This window comes from Paramisgurnus dabryanus, chromosome 23 (genome assembly GCF_030506205.2).
Source record: "Paramisgurnus dabryanus chromosome 23, PD_genome_1.1, whole genome shotgun sequence".
Classification (NCBI taxonomy): domain Eukaryota; kingdom Metazoa; phylum Chordata; class Actinopteri; order Cypriniformes; family Cobitidae; genus Paramisgurnus; species Paramisgurnus dabryanus.
The window spans coordinates 12,812,415-12,829,148 of record NC_133359.1 but is presented as its reverse complement, the minus strand read 5'-3'; the positions used below and the strand labels follow the sequence as shown (position 1 = coordinate 12,829,148).

The following is a 16,734-nucleotide window of genomic DNA, read 5'->3' as shown; positions in this document are numbered from 1 at the left end:
TGTCATTAAACTGGGGGCACCATCTCAGGAAACTTTTAGCGGTTCATGTCGCCCCCTTCAGGCTATGTTTCATAATGCAGGGATTTATTTATCAGTCATCCCATGATGCATCGCGTCGTCAACGGCTTCAGTCATTCAAGCTGCTTGGCTCTGGTGTCGTGAGAGCGTCCGATCGGTTAGGCCATCTGGGCTCGGGTAACCTGCGTCCCGAACCGGATTGGACCCCGAACGGAGGGTTTTAACTTAGTCACTTTCAGACGAACTTTATCCTTCCATGTTTCAGGAATCGCCGGCCATTGACGGGAAGCGAGCTTTTGGGCGGCATATACGTTGCTGTCAGCGGAGATAGTACAGCAGAAACCATTCAACATACAATCTGCAAGCGTAATTCACCGATTGATCACAGTTACGTTCAAGACTGCTTCATGGATTTAGAGACCGGAAGGAGTGAACTAGGGGCGATGGGAGACTCGCTTCAGCCGCAGACCCCCAGCCGCCACGAGAAAAGTCTCGGGCTCCTCACGACCAAATTTGTGACTCTCCTGCAGGAAGCAAAAGACGGAGTACTGGACCTAAAAGCTGTAAGCACGAGATCGGCTCTGCACGTGCATCATCAGCTTCACGCGAGCCTCAGCCTGTTGCAAACGCAGTTTTTTGCGCGTGAACAGACCGCATGCTATGCTGTTTTGTGCTAAAGCGACGCGAAAAATCGTAAAAGCTGCCCCAAACGAAGAGGGGGTTGTTTGCAACTCTTTCCGATAGCTGAGCTGAAATTAATGTGTTTCCCCTACTTTAAACCAGGCGAACGAGCTAACAAGTTGGAAGTGTAATGTCAACACTGTTAGCGAGTGAAATGTTATTATGTTAACACAGGACATAAGGATTTTTGTGGCCGTGCTCGAGTTGAGAAGTAGAGTCTGAAACTTAAACAAAAGCTTTCAAAACAAGCACGTGCTCAGGGATGGCTTAGGCCAAACTTTAGCTTTTTCTGCCTTCTGGGGTTTAGTGACCTCTTGGGCTTATAACTTTATATTATAAACTTGATATAACGCATAACAGATGTCTTTGATAGTTTTTAACAGCTTGGGTTGTGCGTCGAGTTGCTGATATGACAGTGAATGGTAGTCAATGCTGATAAGCAACTGGAACTGCATCAAGTTCCTTGTCAACTTTTTTGCCTGTATCTTTAGGATTTTGTTTTGCATTTGATGTAACGCTGACGTGTAGTTACATGTATTGATGAGTAGTCAATAATGGATCTTTGCAAATGTGTTTAAGGCTGCAGATACTTTGGCTGTAAGGCAGAAACGGCGCATCTACGACATCACAAATGTTTTGGAAGGGATTGGACTTATTGAGAAGAAATCAAAAAACAGCATCCAGTGGAAGTAAGACACACGTGTTAATTCTTGTTGAGTAAATTATTTTTAAAGGAGAAGTAGTTATAGTATACGTGTTACTAAGCCTGCTTATGAGTTCCTATTTAAAGGGACAGTTCACCCAAAAATAAAGTTCTGAGCACCTTAATAGGTTGGTGTGGTGTATGACACATATTTCAAAGTTATGACACGATAAATAAGTTCTACTTAAGTTAAGAAATGATTTTAATAGAAGAAATTTAAGTAATTCCTCTGCTGGGACATTTTTAAAAAATGATTGGCAGATAGCCATAACGAGCCATTTTAAATGCAAATTTGTTTCTATTTTTGTGTGTTAGGGGTGTTGGTCCAGGTTGCAACACACGTGAAATTGCAGACAAGCTGATAGATCTCAAGTTGGAATTGGAGGATCTTGATCGGAGGGAACATGAACTGGACCAGCAGAGAGTTTGGGTTCAACAGAGCATCAAGAACGTGACGGATGACTCCCTGAATAGCCCATATCCTTCCAATTACTACCAACATCTGTCTTTGGGGTGTTTCACTTTTAATAACATCATAACAGTTTTAACCGCTTTTCAGGACCAGATATATAGTTTGTTTGCCATGGAACCTTAACGGTACATTCACATGGGGTGAAAGCATTAACGCTTCCCATTCACTTTAAATGGGTGACGTCATGCGTTGCTGAACTGAATTGTGGGTCCGTCGGCACCTCGTCAGTGCCATTGCTCGCGGCAGAAGTTGAACGTTTCTCAACTTTTCAAGCGGTAACGCGTGCATCAGCCAATCATATCACTTTTTGCAAATAACCTAAGCAGAGCCAGCCAATTACGTTTGTGGAAGACCTGAGCATGCGTTGCGGCCACTGTAATTGGCTATTGACCACACTTCAGCCATAGGGCCCTATGATTTCCACAATGTGGAAAACATGGACGGAATTTGGACAACTTGACTCTGCTTTCTGTGTCGGAAATGTTCATTACTCACCAAAATTGAAAATCACTTACTACTCAATATTTTACTATGTTCTTACCTCAACTTAGACGAATTAATACATCCCTATCTTTTTTAATGCGTGCACTTAATCATTGCACAGAGTGTCGTGAATGTGTTAGCATTTAGCCTAGCCCCATTCATTCCTTTGGATCAAAGCAGGGATGAATTTAGAAGCCACCAAACACTTCCATGTTTTCCCTATCTAAAGACTGTTATATGAGTAGTAGTTACACGAGTAAATATGGTGGCACAAAATAAAATGTTTTTTTTTAAAGCAGATAAAAATTAGAATAATATTATGTGGCGGAAGAGCACTTAGTTTGCAGCCCTTCAACCTTGGCACGCAGTTACATCAAGCGGTTTTAGTGTTGGTTAAGGGCACTGAACTTTGCCAGTTTTAAGACATGGGACAGTCTTGCACGCAAACTTCGTCACCTGCATGCACTCTTGAGTGGCCAAGAACACAAGTGTGGATATTTGGATGCAGCCTCAGTTTATTGAAAAATGAAAATTTGTTGTTGATTTACTCACTGACAGGACATCTGAGATAGTAGAACTTTAAAGGAGCTGAAACCGTAGTCTAAAATGGTCGATAAACTGTCACTTTAAGAACCTTTAAATTGATGCTTCAAGTTTTTGTGTCAAGACTCTGTTTGCATTATGTCCCTAACCTGACACACTCTGGCGTATGTGACACATCAAGACCTCTGCAATTGCTTTAAAGGTTGGTTTACACAGCACGTAATATCACTAAAACACCAAGGGGCAGTTTCCCAGACAGGGTTTAGATTAATCCAAGATTAGGCCGAAGTTATATTAGAAAAAACATTACTGGTGTGGATCTCGAGTCACAACCATAACACTGATATATTTTAAGATGTCTCAGTGCAAGCTTGTTTTTTTTTTATTTAGGACGACTAAAACATGCATTTTAGTCTTGGACTAGCCTTGAGCGCTGTCTGGAAAACCACTCCCGAATGTTTAAAGGGACACTCATTTTATGCTCATTTTCCAGCTCCCCTAGAATTAAACATTTGATTTTTACCTTTTTGGAATCCATTCAGCTGATCTCCGGGTCGAAAATAGTCCCCTTAGTAACTTTCAATAGCAGTGGACTATTTTCGGGCAGTGCATAATATCACTATGCCTGCTGCAGCCATGTTATAGCAGCAAAGTCCTTGATTATTACACCAGAATGATAGTTCCATATCTAGCCATATCTGCCTAGAAAATCGCTATTTTTAATTTTAGTATACGATGTAACTAGAGAAGAGTCAAGTTTTAAATATGCTCTTTAGGGCTGCAACTAACGACTATTTTGATAGTCGACTAGTCACCGACTATTGAAACGATTAGTCGACTAATCGAATAATTATTAATTTTTTCTAAAATTTTGCATGAGATTGCTTTAATTCTGTGGAAAATGATAGTAAACACAAAAAAGAAGGGGGTACTTAAATACATTTTTTTTTTACATTCAATGAAAACAAGTTTTACATTTTTAATAATTGCAGCTACTATGATTTTACCAAAACGAAGTTATGTATTTCAGCTATTTTAATATATATACTTATTTATAAATATATATGCTGTATTTTTTAAAGTTTTGAAGGTTTAAATCAAAACAAACCAACTGCAGTTGAATTGATATTAATTTGAATGCACAACCAAAAAAAACGAGATTTCTGAAAAATTAAAAAAACAGAGTTATATATATACTCAGTGAGGGCATTCGCCTGTTGTGGGGTGCACATCTGCATCTTTTGCAGAAAGGGGTCCATGGTGGCTCTCTTCTTCAGACTGCATGCATTTAATTTAAAATACTTTTGTCAGGCACAGTCAGGCATAACGTAAATCCTTTATTTATTTATTTTAAAGTGAAAAACGCTTATAAAATGTACAATGTACATCCAAAACAAAACGTATCGGCTTCCATGTTATTTAAATCTTACCGAGGCGAGTCAAACTCAGTTTCATTCAACTGTCCGATGTGCTTTCTCTTTAAATGTTCGTGCATGACCGAGGTGCTGCCATGATACGCAAAGACTGCTTTGCAAACCATTTTTATTCGCCGTATCCAGGCTAAAATGCTCCCAAACTTCAGATGTTTTGGTACGCACAGCTGCTGCGTTGGACGCCGCCATTTCTGTTATTGCTGAGCACAGACGCTAATGCGCATGTGCGACTCTCTGCAGAGTTTGTAATAAAGAGAGATGCCTCACTCGGCCGGAAAAAACATGTGTGGCGACAACTTCGACAATGATATTCATTGTCGACTATTTCTATTATCGATTTTTGTCGACAACATCGATGAATCGTTGCAGCCCTAATGCTCTTTGGTTTTTTTTTTTTGCGCAATGCTAATGGTCTAATCAGATTCAATGGATTATGCTAAGCTATGCAAAAAGTGGTAGCGCCAGACCCGGACATCAGCTGTAAAAATCAAATGTTTAACTCTAGGAGAGCTGGAAAATGAGCATTTTTTTTTTTTAAAGTGGAGTGTCCCTTTAACTTAAATTATGAAGACTCCTCAACCTTATAGTTCTGATGAACAGCAACTAAAGTGAAACTATATAAGTTTGGTGATCCAAATGCTGACTGATAATATTTTGTGTCAAAAAGACAGGTTTATTTGTTTGAGAGTCATTAAATTCAATATAATGTTAGTATAATTACTTAATACTAACTTATTAAACCTAAAATTAGCATTTTGTTTTATGCCCCATGTGTCTGGAATTGTCTTTTATTTGTGGTGAATCTTAATCTTTACTTTTTACTACCGGTATATCTCTATATACTTATATTTTTTCGCCACTAGGTGACACTCTTCTAGCAATCAGAGCTCCCTCAGGAACACAGCTAGAAGTGCCAGTGCCTGAATCTGTAAGTGTAGCTTATATCTCTTATAAATAATGCCATGCCATGGCAATGCCATACTGCTTTGATTCACCATGGGCCTTACAAGTATACCAATGTATAAAAAACAAATCCGGCTCCTAAATGCACTTATCATTTCAGCATGTGAACGGACAGAAGAAATATCAGATTCATCTTAAGAGTTCTGCAGGCCCCATCGAGGTCCTCCTTGTGAATAAAGACCCATCCAGCTCCTCTCCAGTGGTGCTGCCGGTTCCCCCGCCAGACGACATGCTTCAAAGCCTCTCCGCCCCAGCTTCAGCTACCTCTACTGCTGACCCGCCTCTCAAACCCACAGCTAAAAGTACAGAATCGCCTGCGTCCACCTGTCAGAGTCCCTCCACCACCAACGTCCCTCCAACCACAACCACTGCCTCTTCTGCAGTTGTGGCCGCAGGTTAGATGCTACTCGCAGGGTTCCCACGGCTCCTTGAAAATTCGTGAATCTGGGGGGAAAAATACAAGGCCCTGGGAAGTTTTTGAAAATATACATACATAGATACAGGTCATTGAAAGGGCTTACATCTATTTTATGCAAGAAGTTTTCTGGAAAACAAATCGATATTATTTCCTGTGTAGTGTAGGATAATATCATAAAAATATACTTTTTAAGCACACGTGCTAACCTGTTCACTTTAAATGCTTATATTTTCTGTATGCGAATGTTGATTCATACCAAAATGCTTTTTTGCATATTTGTGTTTGACACATGAAAACGTCTTGGGTTACATATGTAACTGTTGCTCCCTAAGGAGGAGATTCTGCGTCCTTGTAACGCCGTCTTTGGCAATATTTCAGGTAGCGATAAACTTCCTGGCTCCCGCGTCACCCTGTCTTTGTCGTTAAGCCTCACCATTGGTTGAATTTGATATACGCATTCAGACGCACTTACCCCTGGAGGCGTCCCCAAAGTGTCACCGCAGTGACGCAGCGCGAGTTCCCTCGAAAGAGAAATGTAACAATGTAACACAATGTTACCTTGCTCTCACTTGAAATGTGCCCCCACATGTAGTCCTTGAATTTGAGGGAATTGGACCTGGAAAGTTCTTGAAAGGTCCTTGAATTTGAAGTTAACTAAGGTGTGGGAACCCTGTACTCAGATATTTTTAAATATGAAATGTTTGTTTGACAGGCTGAGGTCAAATTTAATTTTGTTGTACTGGAATTTAGACATCTCAAGCACCCCGACGTCAGATACAACAGCCAATCCGATATCTTCAGTGGGCGCCCAGCAGCTGCAGTCATCTGCTTCATTGGACAGCAGCTCTTCACTTCCTGATTCCTCATCTCTTTTTGAACCAATCAAACCTGACACTTCAGACTGTAAGTGTGCATTGCATTGGTTAATGTCAAAGTATTTTTCACTTCTGTGAAGTGCAGAAGTTGTTAATGCAACTTATTTTCTCTTCCTGTTTTCAGTGCTGGACTTTCCCAAAGAGCTTTCAGAAATGTTTGACCCTAAAGGTGAGAATCTGTTTAATGTGCTTAACATCTGTTTGTACTCTGCAACAAACGTGACGGCATTTATAATTGCATAATTTTGATTTTGTGTAACGTGCATTGCTCATGTTGTTGATTTATAAATTTTTTCTTCCTCTATATAGAAATCATGAGTACAGATTTGCTTGAAGAGCTGATGTCATCAGAAGGTAAAGCTCAACACGAATCAGGAAACTTGTACTTGATATATTACTAAAAATTTGCTTTTTGTTTCTTGTTTACATTTAAGTTTGTACAGATTATGTTTTCATCCGAACTATGTAACTGTTTATTGTATACGACAAAAGATTGCTTTTGTATAATGATTTAATCAATAAAAGTAGTCTGTCGAGTTAAACTAAAACCTTTTTTTTAGATGTCAAACTGTGATTGGTTTGTTTCTGCACATGCTCAATGACATCATAATGCGCACAGTTATAGTGTAACATTGGTACGATGTCACTCCTCTTCTCTTTCTCTTCATAGTTTTTTCTCCACTCCTTCGCCTGTCTCCACCTCCGGGTGATCATGACTACATCTATAACCTGGATGAGACTGAGGGCCTCTGTGACCTTTTTGATGTTCCCATTGCCAACCTTTGACCTCCAAAAACAGCACATGTTAAAAAATGAGTAGTGTACCGAAAAACTTTTTAACCCTTTTCAAAGGAGATAAAGAAAAGTGTGGCTCTATTACAGACCCATATGTATGATAAGCTGATTATGTGTGTGTATATATAGGTTTTTTTATATATGTATATTTACTCCTCACCCAAAGTGGTTGACTGAGAAGGAGCTTTCCCTGCTAAATTCAACCGATATATGAAGCTTTATTGGTGCCCACTTCACTCAACTGATGAAGAGATCAGACGTACAAAGCAAACGCTTTGGTTAACCGTGTATATTAGTCCCTTGTATTATTAAAGTGACTGCAGGGTCATTGTTTTATATAACTTTTGTATAGATACAAAGGGGATGTTTGTTGCAAAAATAGACAAAACTCACCAGCAGTGGTTGGTTAGTGGTTAAAAGAAAAAAAGCGGCCAGACTACCAGTTTTATATATATTGTCTTCCTGTTAGTAGCATCTTTTCTCAGAACGCACCACCCTTTTATCATGCAGTGGTATCTTTACTGATCTTTCATACAGAGAAACCATAAATTTGTTGGTAACCATCATCATTATGCTTTTAAACCAAGCATGATTCTAATGTCCAGACTTTGAAGAGATCAGGCTGACATCTTGTTATCATTTTGCAGCAAATGACCGTAATAAAGTTACACTAATAATTTAAGAGACTGCAAGTGTAGTGGAAAGATTGTAAGGTCAGCGTAGCCTACTGTTTGAAATCTTTACAGCCTTTACAGTGCTATATAGCATAATATATTTACTAGTGTCAAGCTCTTCAGAAAAAAATGTGAAGGAACCTACTCAAGTGTTGCATAAACCATTCCTACTTTCTTTTTACTCATCAGCTCTGTCGCAGTCTGTTCTGACTCGAAAAATTGTTAGCTTACAGTGTTTGTAATGCATTTCTCAACGCATGCCCTATTTCTCAACATGTAACAAGAGTTGTATTTAGATTGTTGTATTGCTTATGAATTTAACTTTGATTTTAATTGCAAAACCACTGTGGAAAGGTCATGACTAAAGCCCTGTACAAATGTTCAATTGAATGCCAATTATTGCTATTTTTGTATTTCGAAACATAATCCCTCTGTGTGTTTCAGATCATAGAGTACATATCTGTCCTAACCTTCACCTGTTTATGTATGTGTGTAGATACTTTTAAAGGTATTCAGTATGTCTGTATATGAGAATAACTGTCTAAATAAGAATGTGGGTTTGGGGGGCATTAAAAGAGCAGTCACAAGATAGCAAGAAATTGAGTATCGACATGTGTTTAGGATAATGTTGTCAAACGGAGCATACCTAACTTTGTTGGTACCAATTGATTGCAAACAGATTGTCATTTTTTGCTTCTTATCATAACTGCTGAATGATATTTTTATGCTTGTACCATTTATTTTTGTACTCAATAGATCTCAAAGTTATCTGGTTTCAGTAGTCAAATAGTCTACATTTGCTTTCTAACCTATTTCCGCATTGCACTTTAAAACGGGTAATATTCAACCCTTTAAGGTAATTAGATATGCCGATTAACTTTACAGTATCCAGGGAATTCATTTAATATTTGTGCAAAGGATAATAATCATTGTTCGAACCGAAATAACATCCCCATTAAATAAAGTTTTTCTACTTATGTACTTGAGTGAATTATTCTTTTAAGGTTGTAAGGATTTTGTTATTACCTCATTGCATCAGAATGTGCTTGCTACTTTTTCTTTCATCTAATTCTTCAGGACTTGATCATATCTGCTCGTAAGGACTTGAGTCATATCCTGCAGAACCAGTCATTTCTGTTAAATAAAGTTTTTGTTGAGTAGTACTCCAGGTTTGGTGTACAGTAATGGCCAAAAGTGATGTCTTTGCTTGTTTTTAAAAGTTTTGTATGCGTGTTGTGTAGTTGTGCTTGGAGTGTGAAGTGAGGCTCAACATTGTGAATTTAAAAAAGCTTGGAAAAATTACAATAATCAAAGGCAAAGCCCAGGAGAATGACTTTATTAAAAAACAAAAGAGGGTCAAGTAAATATTAATAACTGGTAGTGTGGCGTTCTTTCCTGAGCTTTATGTGTATGCATTTTTGAATAAAACCCTTATTCCCTAGTTTGCCTTTTTGATAGTAACCATGTTTTTTGGGGTATTGATTACCATTTGCAAAACCATGTTTTTTATGTACTTAACCATGCAGAGGTGTACAGTACTTAAGTATTTTTACTCAAGTACATTTCTCAAGTATCTATACATTAAAAAAAAATACTGGATTATTTTCAACCCAGCATTCTGTCAAAAAGGGTTTAACCCAGAAAATGTTAAAGAGCACCAATTTAATTGCTAAAACACAATGTTATTTTGTGTATTTGGTATAATACAAAGTGTTTGTGTTGTTTATGGTTAAAAAAACACATTATTTTCCACAAACCGTACATTTTTGTAGCCCCAGATTTCACTCTCTTCCTGAAATGCATGGATTTGAAAAACTCTGTGTCCCTGATTGGCCAGCTAATCTGTACATTGTGATTGGCCTGAATACCTCTGTCAGCAGGAAATGTGACGCTCCTTACCATATTTGAAAGATTCGCACACAATGCAATGCTAACAGGAGTTAACTTACAGGCTGTGAGTCCGAAGCGGGAGGAATTATGATAATGTCGGTCTTGTCTACATCACCAATCCCAGGAAGTAAACTGTCGACTACAATCTGTATGTTTGTTGTAGTCCAAAAAAGGAGAGATTTACGTTGGAGACGATAACTCGCGTCATCGTTTAGTTTGGGGTTTGTACCTTTTGCATATTGTTAACATGTACTAATACACACACACCAATGGAAATTTAAAAACATGAATCGGACAATAGATGCTCTTTGATATTTCACCCAACAATGGGTTAAAACAACACAGCATAGATTGAATTACAACCCAATGGGCTGGGCTAGTTCTTTTTTGACCCAATGCTGGGTTGAAAATAACCCAGCATTTTGTAGAGTGTACTTCTGTGTAAACTTGACTTCACTACATTCTTAAGCACAGTATCATACTTTTTTATTCTACTACATTTAAATACATTTCATTTGATACCTTATTACTTTAAAATCTAGTGATTTTTACTTAAAGGAATAGTCTACCCTTTTGCCACATTAATTATGTTATTACCTCAACCTAGACGAATTAATACATACCTATCTTTTTTAAATGGGTGCACTGTACAGCGCATTGTGAATGTGTTAGCATTTAGCCTAGCCCCATTCATTGCTATGGTACAAAAAAAAGTTTTATTTTGTGGCACCATACTTACTGGTATAACTCCTCATGTAACAGTCTTTAAATAGGAAAAACACGAAAGTGTTTGGTGGCTTGCCTGTTTGGTACCATAGGAATGAATGGGTCTAGGCTAAATGCTAACACATTCACGACGCGCTGTACAGTGCACGCATTGAAAAAAGATATGTATTAATTCATCTAAGTTGAGGTAATAACATAGTTTAATATGGCAAAAGGGTAGACTATTCCTTTAACCTTAAGTAAAAGTAAGTCAAAGTTTTACTTAAGTATAAGAAAATTTGATTTTTAAATAGATTAAAAAAAAAGATTTTAAAAAATAGATTTTTAAGTATTAGATGTAAAACAACACTTGGATTTATGAAATGTAGTGGAGTAAAAAGTATGATATTAAGTATGATATCAGTTATAAAAGTAGTAAAAAAGTATGATGTTACGCTTTGGAATGTAGTAAAGTATGTTTAAAAGTATGTATACTTAAAAAATTTACTTAAGTTCACTGTAAAAATTCCTTGTTGGACTTAAATGTTTCCCTTTAAACAATTTGAATTAATAAGTAATTTTAAATTTGTGTAATAGTTAATCATAACAAGTTGCTATAAATTAAACAAATAAAGTTTAAATAACTTAAGACCATTCAGCTTGGTTTAACTTAATATTTAAGTTTTTACAGTGTAGAAAGTAAAAATTCTTCACTACTGTCCACCTCTGAAATTAATTTTCGCAAGAACAAATAATTTTGTCAAATAAATACTTTATCTGCTCCATGTTGGTTATAGTTTAATCTGGGAGGGCATTAAAAGCAAATTGTATGCAAATTTGCCCTCAGGACATCACTTTAGGCTAATGCAGGTTAAATATTAGAAACCCACAAAGATTTCCCAAGATTTCTCAAAGCATTTTGATCGATGCATTTCTGTAATAAAAACGGTCGCTTAATCCATCAAAACTGATGTAATTTAAATAACTTTACAAAAAACAACAGATGTTTAAAATAGTGACTACACCCATGTCGTAAAAAGTAACTCTTTCACACATTGACAGTGTAGGTAGGGTGTAAAGTTTCCTCGTACCAGAAATCTCGAGGAAAATCCCACAAGTTTTTGGATAGGGTCGGGTCTTGACTCCCTCCTCCAGGGGGCGGGAGGGATATTATTCAACCCGGAACTGTGTGAACCCGATCAATTATAGTCAGAAAACTTTGAACGCGATGTAACGCTTGAATGTTACTTTGAATCGAGCGAAACACCGCCGCTGTTTCGTCGCGAGAAAACATCAAATGTTTATCCGCCTTCCCGCACACTGTGACTGATTTCCCCCCGTTTCCAACAGGTAAGACCTATAGTAAAGGAAAAATCACTTTTGTTCTTAACTTGCTGGCTACTTATTAACTCTCTTACCTTAAAACAAACTTAAGCAAGTAAAGGTTTACATGCATTTAATCTATTCGTTTTGTATTGCACGCGCATGTTGTTGGACGTTAAACGAATTAGAAACCGTGGATGTGAAAGTTGAAGCACAGTTTTTCAGCTTGTGTTGAGGTTTTAAGACTGTAGAGAGATCATATACCGTTACATGCCTTTATGGATTGTGAATTGAATATGGATTTCTCTCTGCAGTTATTACAGAATAACAAAGCATGAAATCTTAAAATCTGTCAAGACTTGGATGATACATTAAAACCTGGCAGAGAAAGGGTGTGTAATCTCTGATTTGGATTTGTCAGAGGGTGGCACAGCTAAAATTCCTTTATGCACTCCTACAGTAGATCAGACTGTATCATGCACACAAGGTTCAAAGGGCAACCTGTTGGGATTTCTGTCAGTGAACTCCTACAGCATTGGATGAAGCTGTCGCTATGTTGATTTTAGCATTGTGATTTCTTTCTACCTTTCTTTGTGTCTCCATTTCACTGCCCCAAAGTAGGACAGAGGGAGGTCACCACTTTTCTGAGCATGCTAAGGCTTGCTGGGAATGGAGCCTGAGAAACACAAACATTCAATCTGTGTCAGCAACTTTCACCAAAAGCCTAGCCTAAAATCTATACACAAAGTTCATTATTATTACTATTTGTAGCATCTGGTTTAGATCAGTATCTTGCATCTCTTAAAGTAAAATGCAAAAAAACTTAGTAGATCAGTATAATCTCAAAGTCATGATAAAGTGTAAAACTGTTTTGTAAGTTGTTTTGGGTATATCTGATGTTTTTTTTGTTATCCAAATTCAGTTCAAAGCACAACTCTCTCTCTTCCAATGGGAAGCTCTCTTGTGGACGGCACAATATGGTCTGCACATATGGAAGTACTTGAGTCTGTTAAACAATTCGGCAGAGGTTAATAAAGCGACCATGTGTGTGGAAGTAGTTTTAGTAGGGTTTCGTTCGGTTTAGTCAGAAGGCATGCTCTCGGACAGCCCATGGTTGCTGTATTGCATATAAATGGCAAGTGTTGGTGTGATTGGCCGGCTTTGTGTATTATCTTATAGTCATAAATCATACATTTTGGATGTTGTGTAATGAAAAATAACAAAAACCAAGTAATGTATCAAATGTAATTCGGTGACTGGTTAGGAGAAGCCCGCTCGCTTGCTTGCTCACTCATTCACTCTCTCTCTTTCTCACCTCCACCCCTTGTTACTCTATTATGTTTCACCTGGTGTTTATTTAAGGACATGCAGTTGATCACTTTGTTATATTTAATAAGCTGCAAAGTAAGATTTAATGCTTAGTAAGCTTTTATTTTAAGTACTAGGACAACCTTATGTTATTAAATAGCTTTTAATTAATTTTTAAATAACTTGATGCCTAATGTAACCTGCAACATAAATGATAGAAACACACAAGTTCTCCTTTTAAAGAGGAACACAGTAAACAGAGCATACAGTCATCTTGAAAATCGACTTCACCACACATTCACCGTCCTAGTGCCAAGCTACAAGTCGCACGTGTCTTTTTGTGGTGTTTGATCTGTATCGACCGACTTATTGTTTTTTTTTTCTATACACATTAACAGAAACCCTAACAGAGATGATGTTGGTAAAGTACTCACACTTTGAGATGAATGCATACTTTGTATTTGATTGGATTGTTAGGGTACTTTGTGATAGAAGTTATCGCATGTTTATTGTCTTTGTGTTTCAGGACTGTAGACATTCAACTTTCAATATGCCACAGCAAAAGGACATCGTTAAGATCGCCATTCAGATGCCGGGCGCGTACCCGCAGCTCATTCAGCTAGACCAGGTGAGTCGTCGTGTTAATACTGCCATCATAAAGAGGATGTTACCTAGTGCTCGCACAAAAGACCGAAACTTTCCTTTCAGTGTTTGAGGAATAAATACTTTCAATATTCAACATTTAATATAGTGAATTAGGTTTCTCTTTGCAAAGAAAGCAACACGGTTACATGGGACAGCAGCAGACCATAAAATCTCTCAAAATTTACCCAACCTTTTGCCATCCCAGACTTCTTTTCTTAACAAATGTCTTTTCTTTTTTTTCACTAAAATATGAGTCACCTTATATTCATAGATCTGAACATGTTGATGCTACAAATAAATTATTAGGCAAAATTTACTTTGGGGTAAACATTTTCTTTAATAACAACAAAGTATTTGTGGAAATAGTTGAGCAGAACATTTTAAGCAGCAACTTTAGTGGTATTCACATGGGTTTGTTTCAGAACCCATAATTTATGTTGTAGGTCCATTGACAACCCAAACCAAAAACTTCATGTGTTTTGTTTTACTTGCATTGTGTTTTTATAGTTTAAGAATGTTGGCACTCTTTCTTTCTTTCCTTTTTTGAGGCCACATCCAAAATGTTACAAGACAAATTTCAAGTACCGTATTTTCCGGACTATAAGTCACACTTCTTTTATAGTTTGGTGGGTACTGGACCTTGTAGACCCTTTTGAACTTGATTTGGCTTGTTGTGTTAACTTAGCCTATATAGCCTCCAAGGTATGTTCTGTATGCTATTGTGTAACGTATAAATAACTGTATTTTCTAAATAAACGCAACAAATCGTCCAGTGCGACTTCGATATGTTTTTCCTCTTCTAAACGCATTTTTGACTTATGCGACTTATACTCCAGAGCAACTTATAGTCTGAAAAATCAGTACCTATTTTTTGACATGCTTGAAGAGAGTTTCATCACAACGAAAACTGAAATTAAAAACTTAAAAAAAAATGTATTGTGCTTTTTTTAAATTACTTATCTGCGAGCTTCCTTTATTTAAAAAAAAATCATGTGCCCCCATAATATTTAATCAAGAACTCCTCCCATCCTCCGAATATATATTGTGGAAGTAGCGGTTTCAGATGTAGCAAAACTTACTTTACTTCCTGTCAAGAGGAATGGCAGTAGGGTGGGGCCCGGGAAAACATTGCAACGATTAGCAAACATGCTACATGACCCAACTTCCAACGATCCAATACATTTTCGATGGACAAATCGTTGTGACTTTAAAACAAAGAATGTGTCATTTAAATATTCATTTCACACCTCAAGAACACGTAATATATAAAATATTAACAAAATATCTTTAAAGCCTGTGTACTGTGTGAGTAAAATAGACCTTTAACAGTTAATTATGTTGTGAAGTCTCTTATAAACCATAAATGGTAATCCTATAAGGAGAGAGATTATGTACTACTATTATTTTTGCTTGCCTGTTTTTTTGTGTGATCTCGACATAACAAAAGTTGTATTGTGAAGTCATTAAAGCTTAAGTGTACTTGATAAAACGTGTTGTTTTGTTTGAAGACAGCAAAAGCATATTTAGCGCAATTAGCCTGGATAAACAAATTAGATTTACTTGGATCAGGGATTTGCTCAAGCTGAAATAGATTTATCAGTAATTGACAATTAGATAGTTGTTAATTTAGGGACCATCTCTAAAGTTACACTTAATATACACATTTCTACTTTAAACAGCATTTAAATGGAACAAACAGTCAACTCTACAGAAGAGGTACCCAACCACCGGGTCGTGACCTAGTACTGGGTCGTGGACAAGTTGCCACCGGGTCGCATGAACTTCCGGAAAAAAATGCGTATAATAGCTACGTAATAGCTTAATTGGGTGTTTTGTCTTTTAAGAGAAGGCTTCAAATAACATCATTTCCACTTTTGTACCGAGTCTCTTTGCCCCCTGGTCCTCAATTTTTTATAAAGGTTGGGGAAAATTTTTCTACAGTGTTCATGTGGTTGTTAACTATAATTTTTACAATTTTTAGACTTGATATTTATTCAAATAAAACAGTGAATGCTTTTAGAGATAGAAACATGTACATTATAACTTTAGAGATCGTCCCTAAATTCACAAACATCGACGGACTCTCCAACTTATTTATTTATCATGGGCAATTTTTTGCTACACTTGTGGTGACGGCGAAGACCCTGACTCATGTGCATCAGTCCACTTTAAAATACACAAAATATTAGGGAGAGGAAATTACGTTATGAGTTTTGGATTATGTCAGGATATTGAGAAAGCAACTTTATCTTGAGATCACGAGAAATTAAGTGGTGATCATGAGAAAACAAGCAACCAAAAATAATATAACTTCCTCTCTCGGCTTCCCTAAACTTCCTATAAATTCGAACAAAGTTTTAATAACAAAGATTTTTTTCATTAAAAGCGATTGGTCTACATGATCAAGGGCTGTTTGTATCTTACAAATCATAAGCCGTTAGTTCCCTCTCATTTCCTTTGAATGAGCCATTATGGACATCTGACCGGTCAAAACAAAAGACTGGGCAAGTGCTGAGCCTGTTTATTATCTCTAGAGATTATTTTGATTTCATCATGTGGGACATCTAAATAGTATGTTATTGTAAGTGCTGCTTTGAGGGCCAAACATTCTCCTCCTCCGTGAGATAACTGGGTTAAAATCAAAATGAGCCGGCTGTGTGACTGTGATTGGTACTTACGGATTATAAAGAACCTCAAACTGTGTCCATGGCCTTCCCTTCGACGCTTTCTCGCCATACAGAACGCTTCCACACAGTTTGCCAGCCCAAAGCCCACAAATTATAGGCCAATGATTGGGTCAACCAC

General features: G+C 37.3%; 2 protein-coding genes across 2 annotated transcripts in view; both read left to right on the top strand.

Moving 5' to 3' along the window:
* Window positions 1-57: 57 nt before the first annotated feature.
* Window positions 58-9,035, top strand: e2f4 (E2F transcription factor 4). Its single transcript, XM_065275567.2, has 10 exons — window positions 58-581; window positions 1,279-1,388; window positions 1,718-1,879; window positions 3,059-3,102; window positions 5,197-5,261; window positions 5,397-5,691; window positions 6,465-6,617; window positions 6,714-6,758; window positions 6,899-6,943; window positions 7,260-9,035. Exons 1-10 carry the CDS (start codon window positions 426-428, stop codon window positions 7,373-7,375), a joined length of 1,191 nt encoding a protein of 396 aa, XP_065131639.1. The 5' UTR covers window positions 58-425; the 3' UTR covers window positions 7,376-9,035.
* Window positions 9,036-13,582: 4,547 nt separating this feature from the next.
* The window catches only part of elmo3 (engulfment and cell motility 3), a 23,007-nt gene continuing 19,855 nt past the window's right edge, over window positions 13,583-16,734 (top strand). The window contains exons 1-2 of the mRNA XM_065291761.2: window positions 13,583-13,705; window positions 13,811-13,912. Of these exons, the coding sequence (XP_065147833.1) occupies window positions 13,697-13,705; window positions 13,811-13,912 (111 nt within the window). The 5' untranslated portion in view covers window positions 13,583-13,696. The remainder of the gene's footprint in view (window positions 13,706-13,810; window positions 13,913-16,734) is intronic.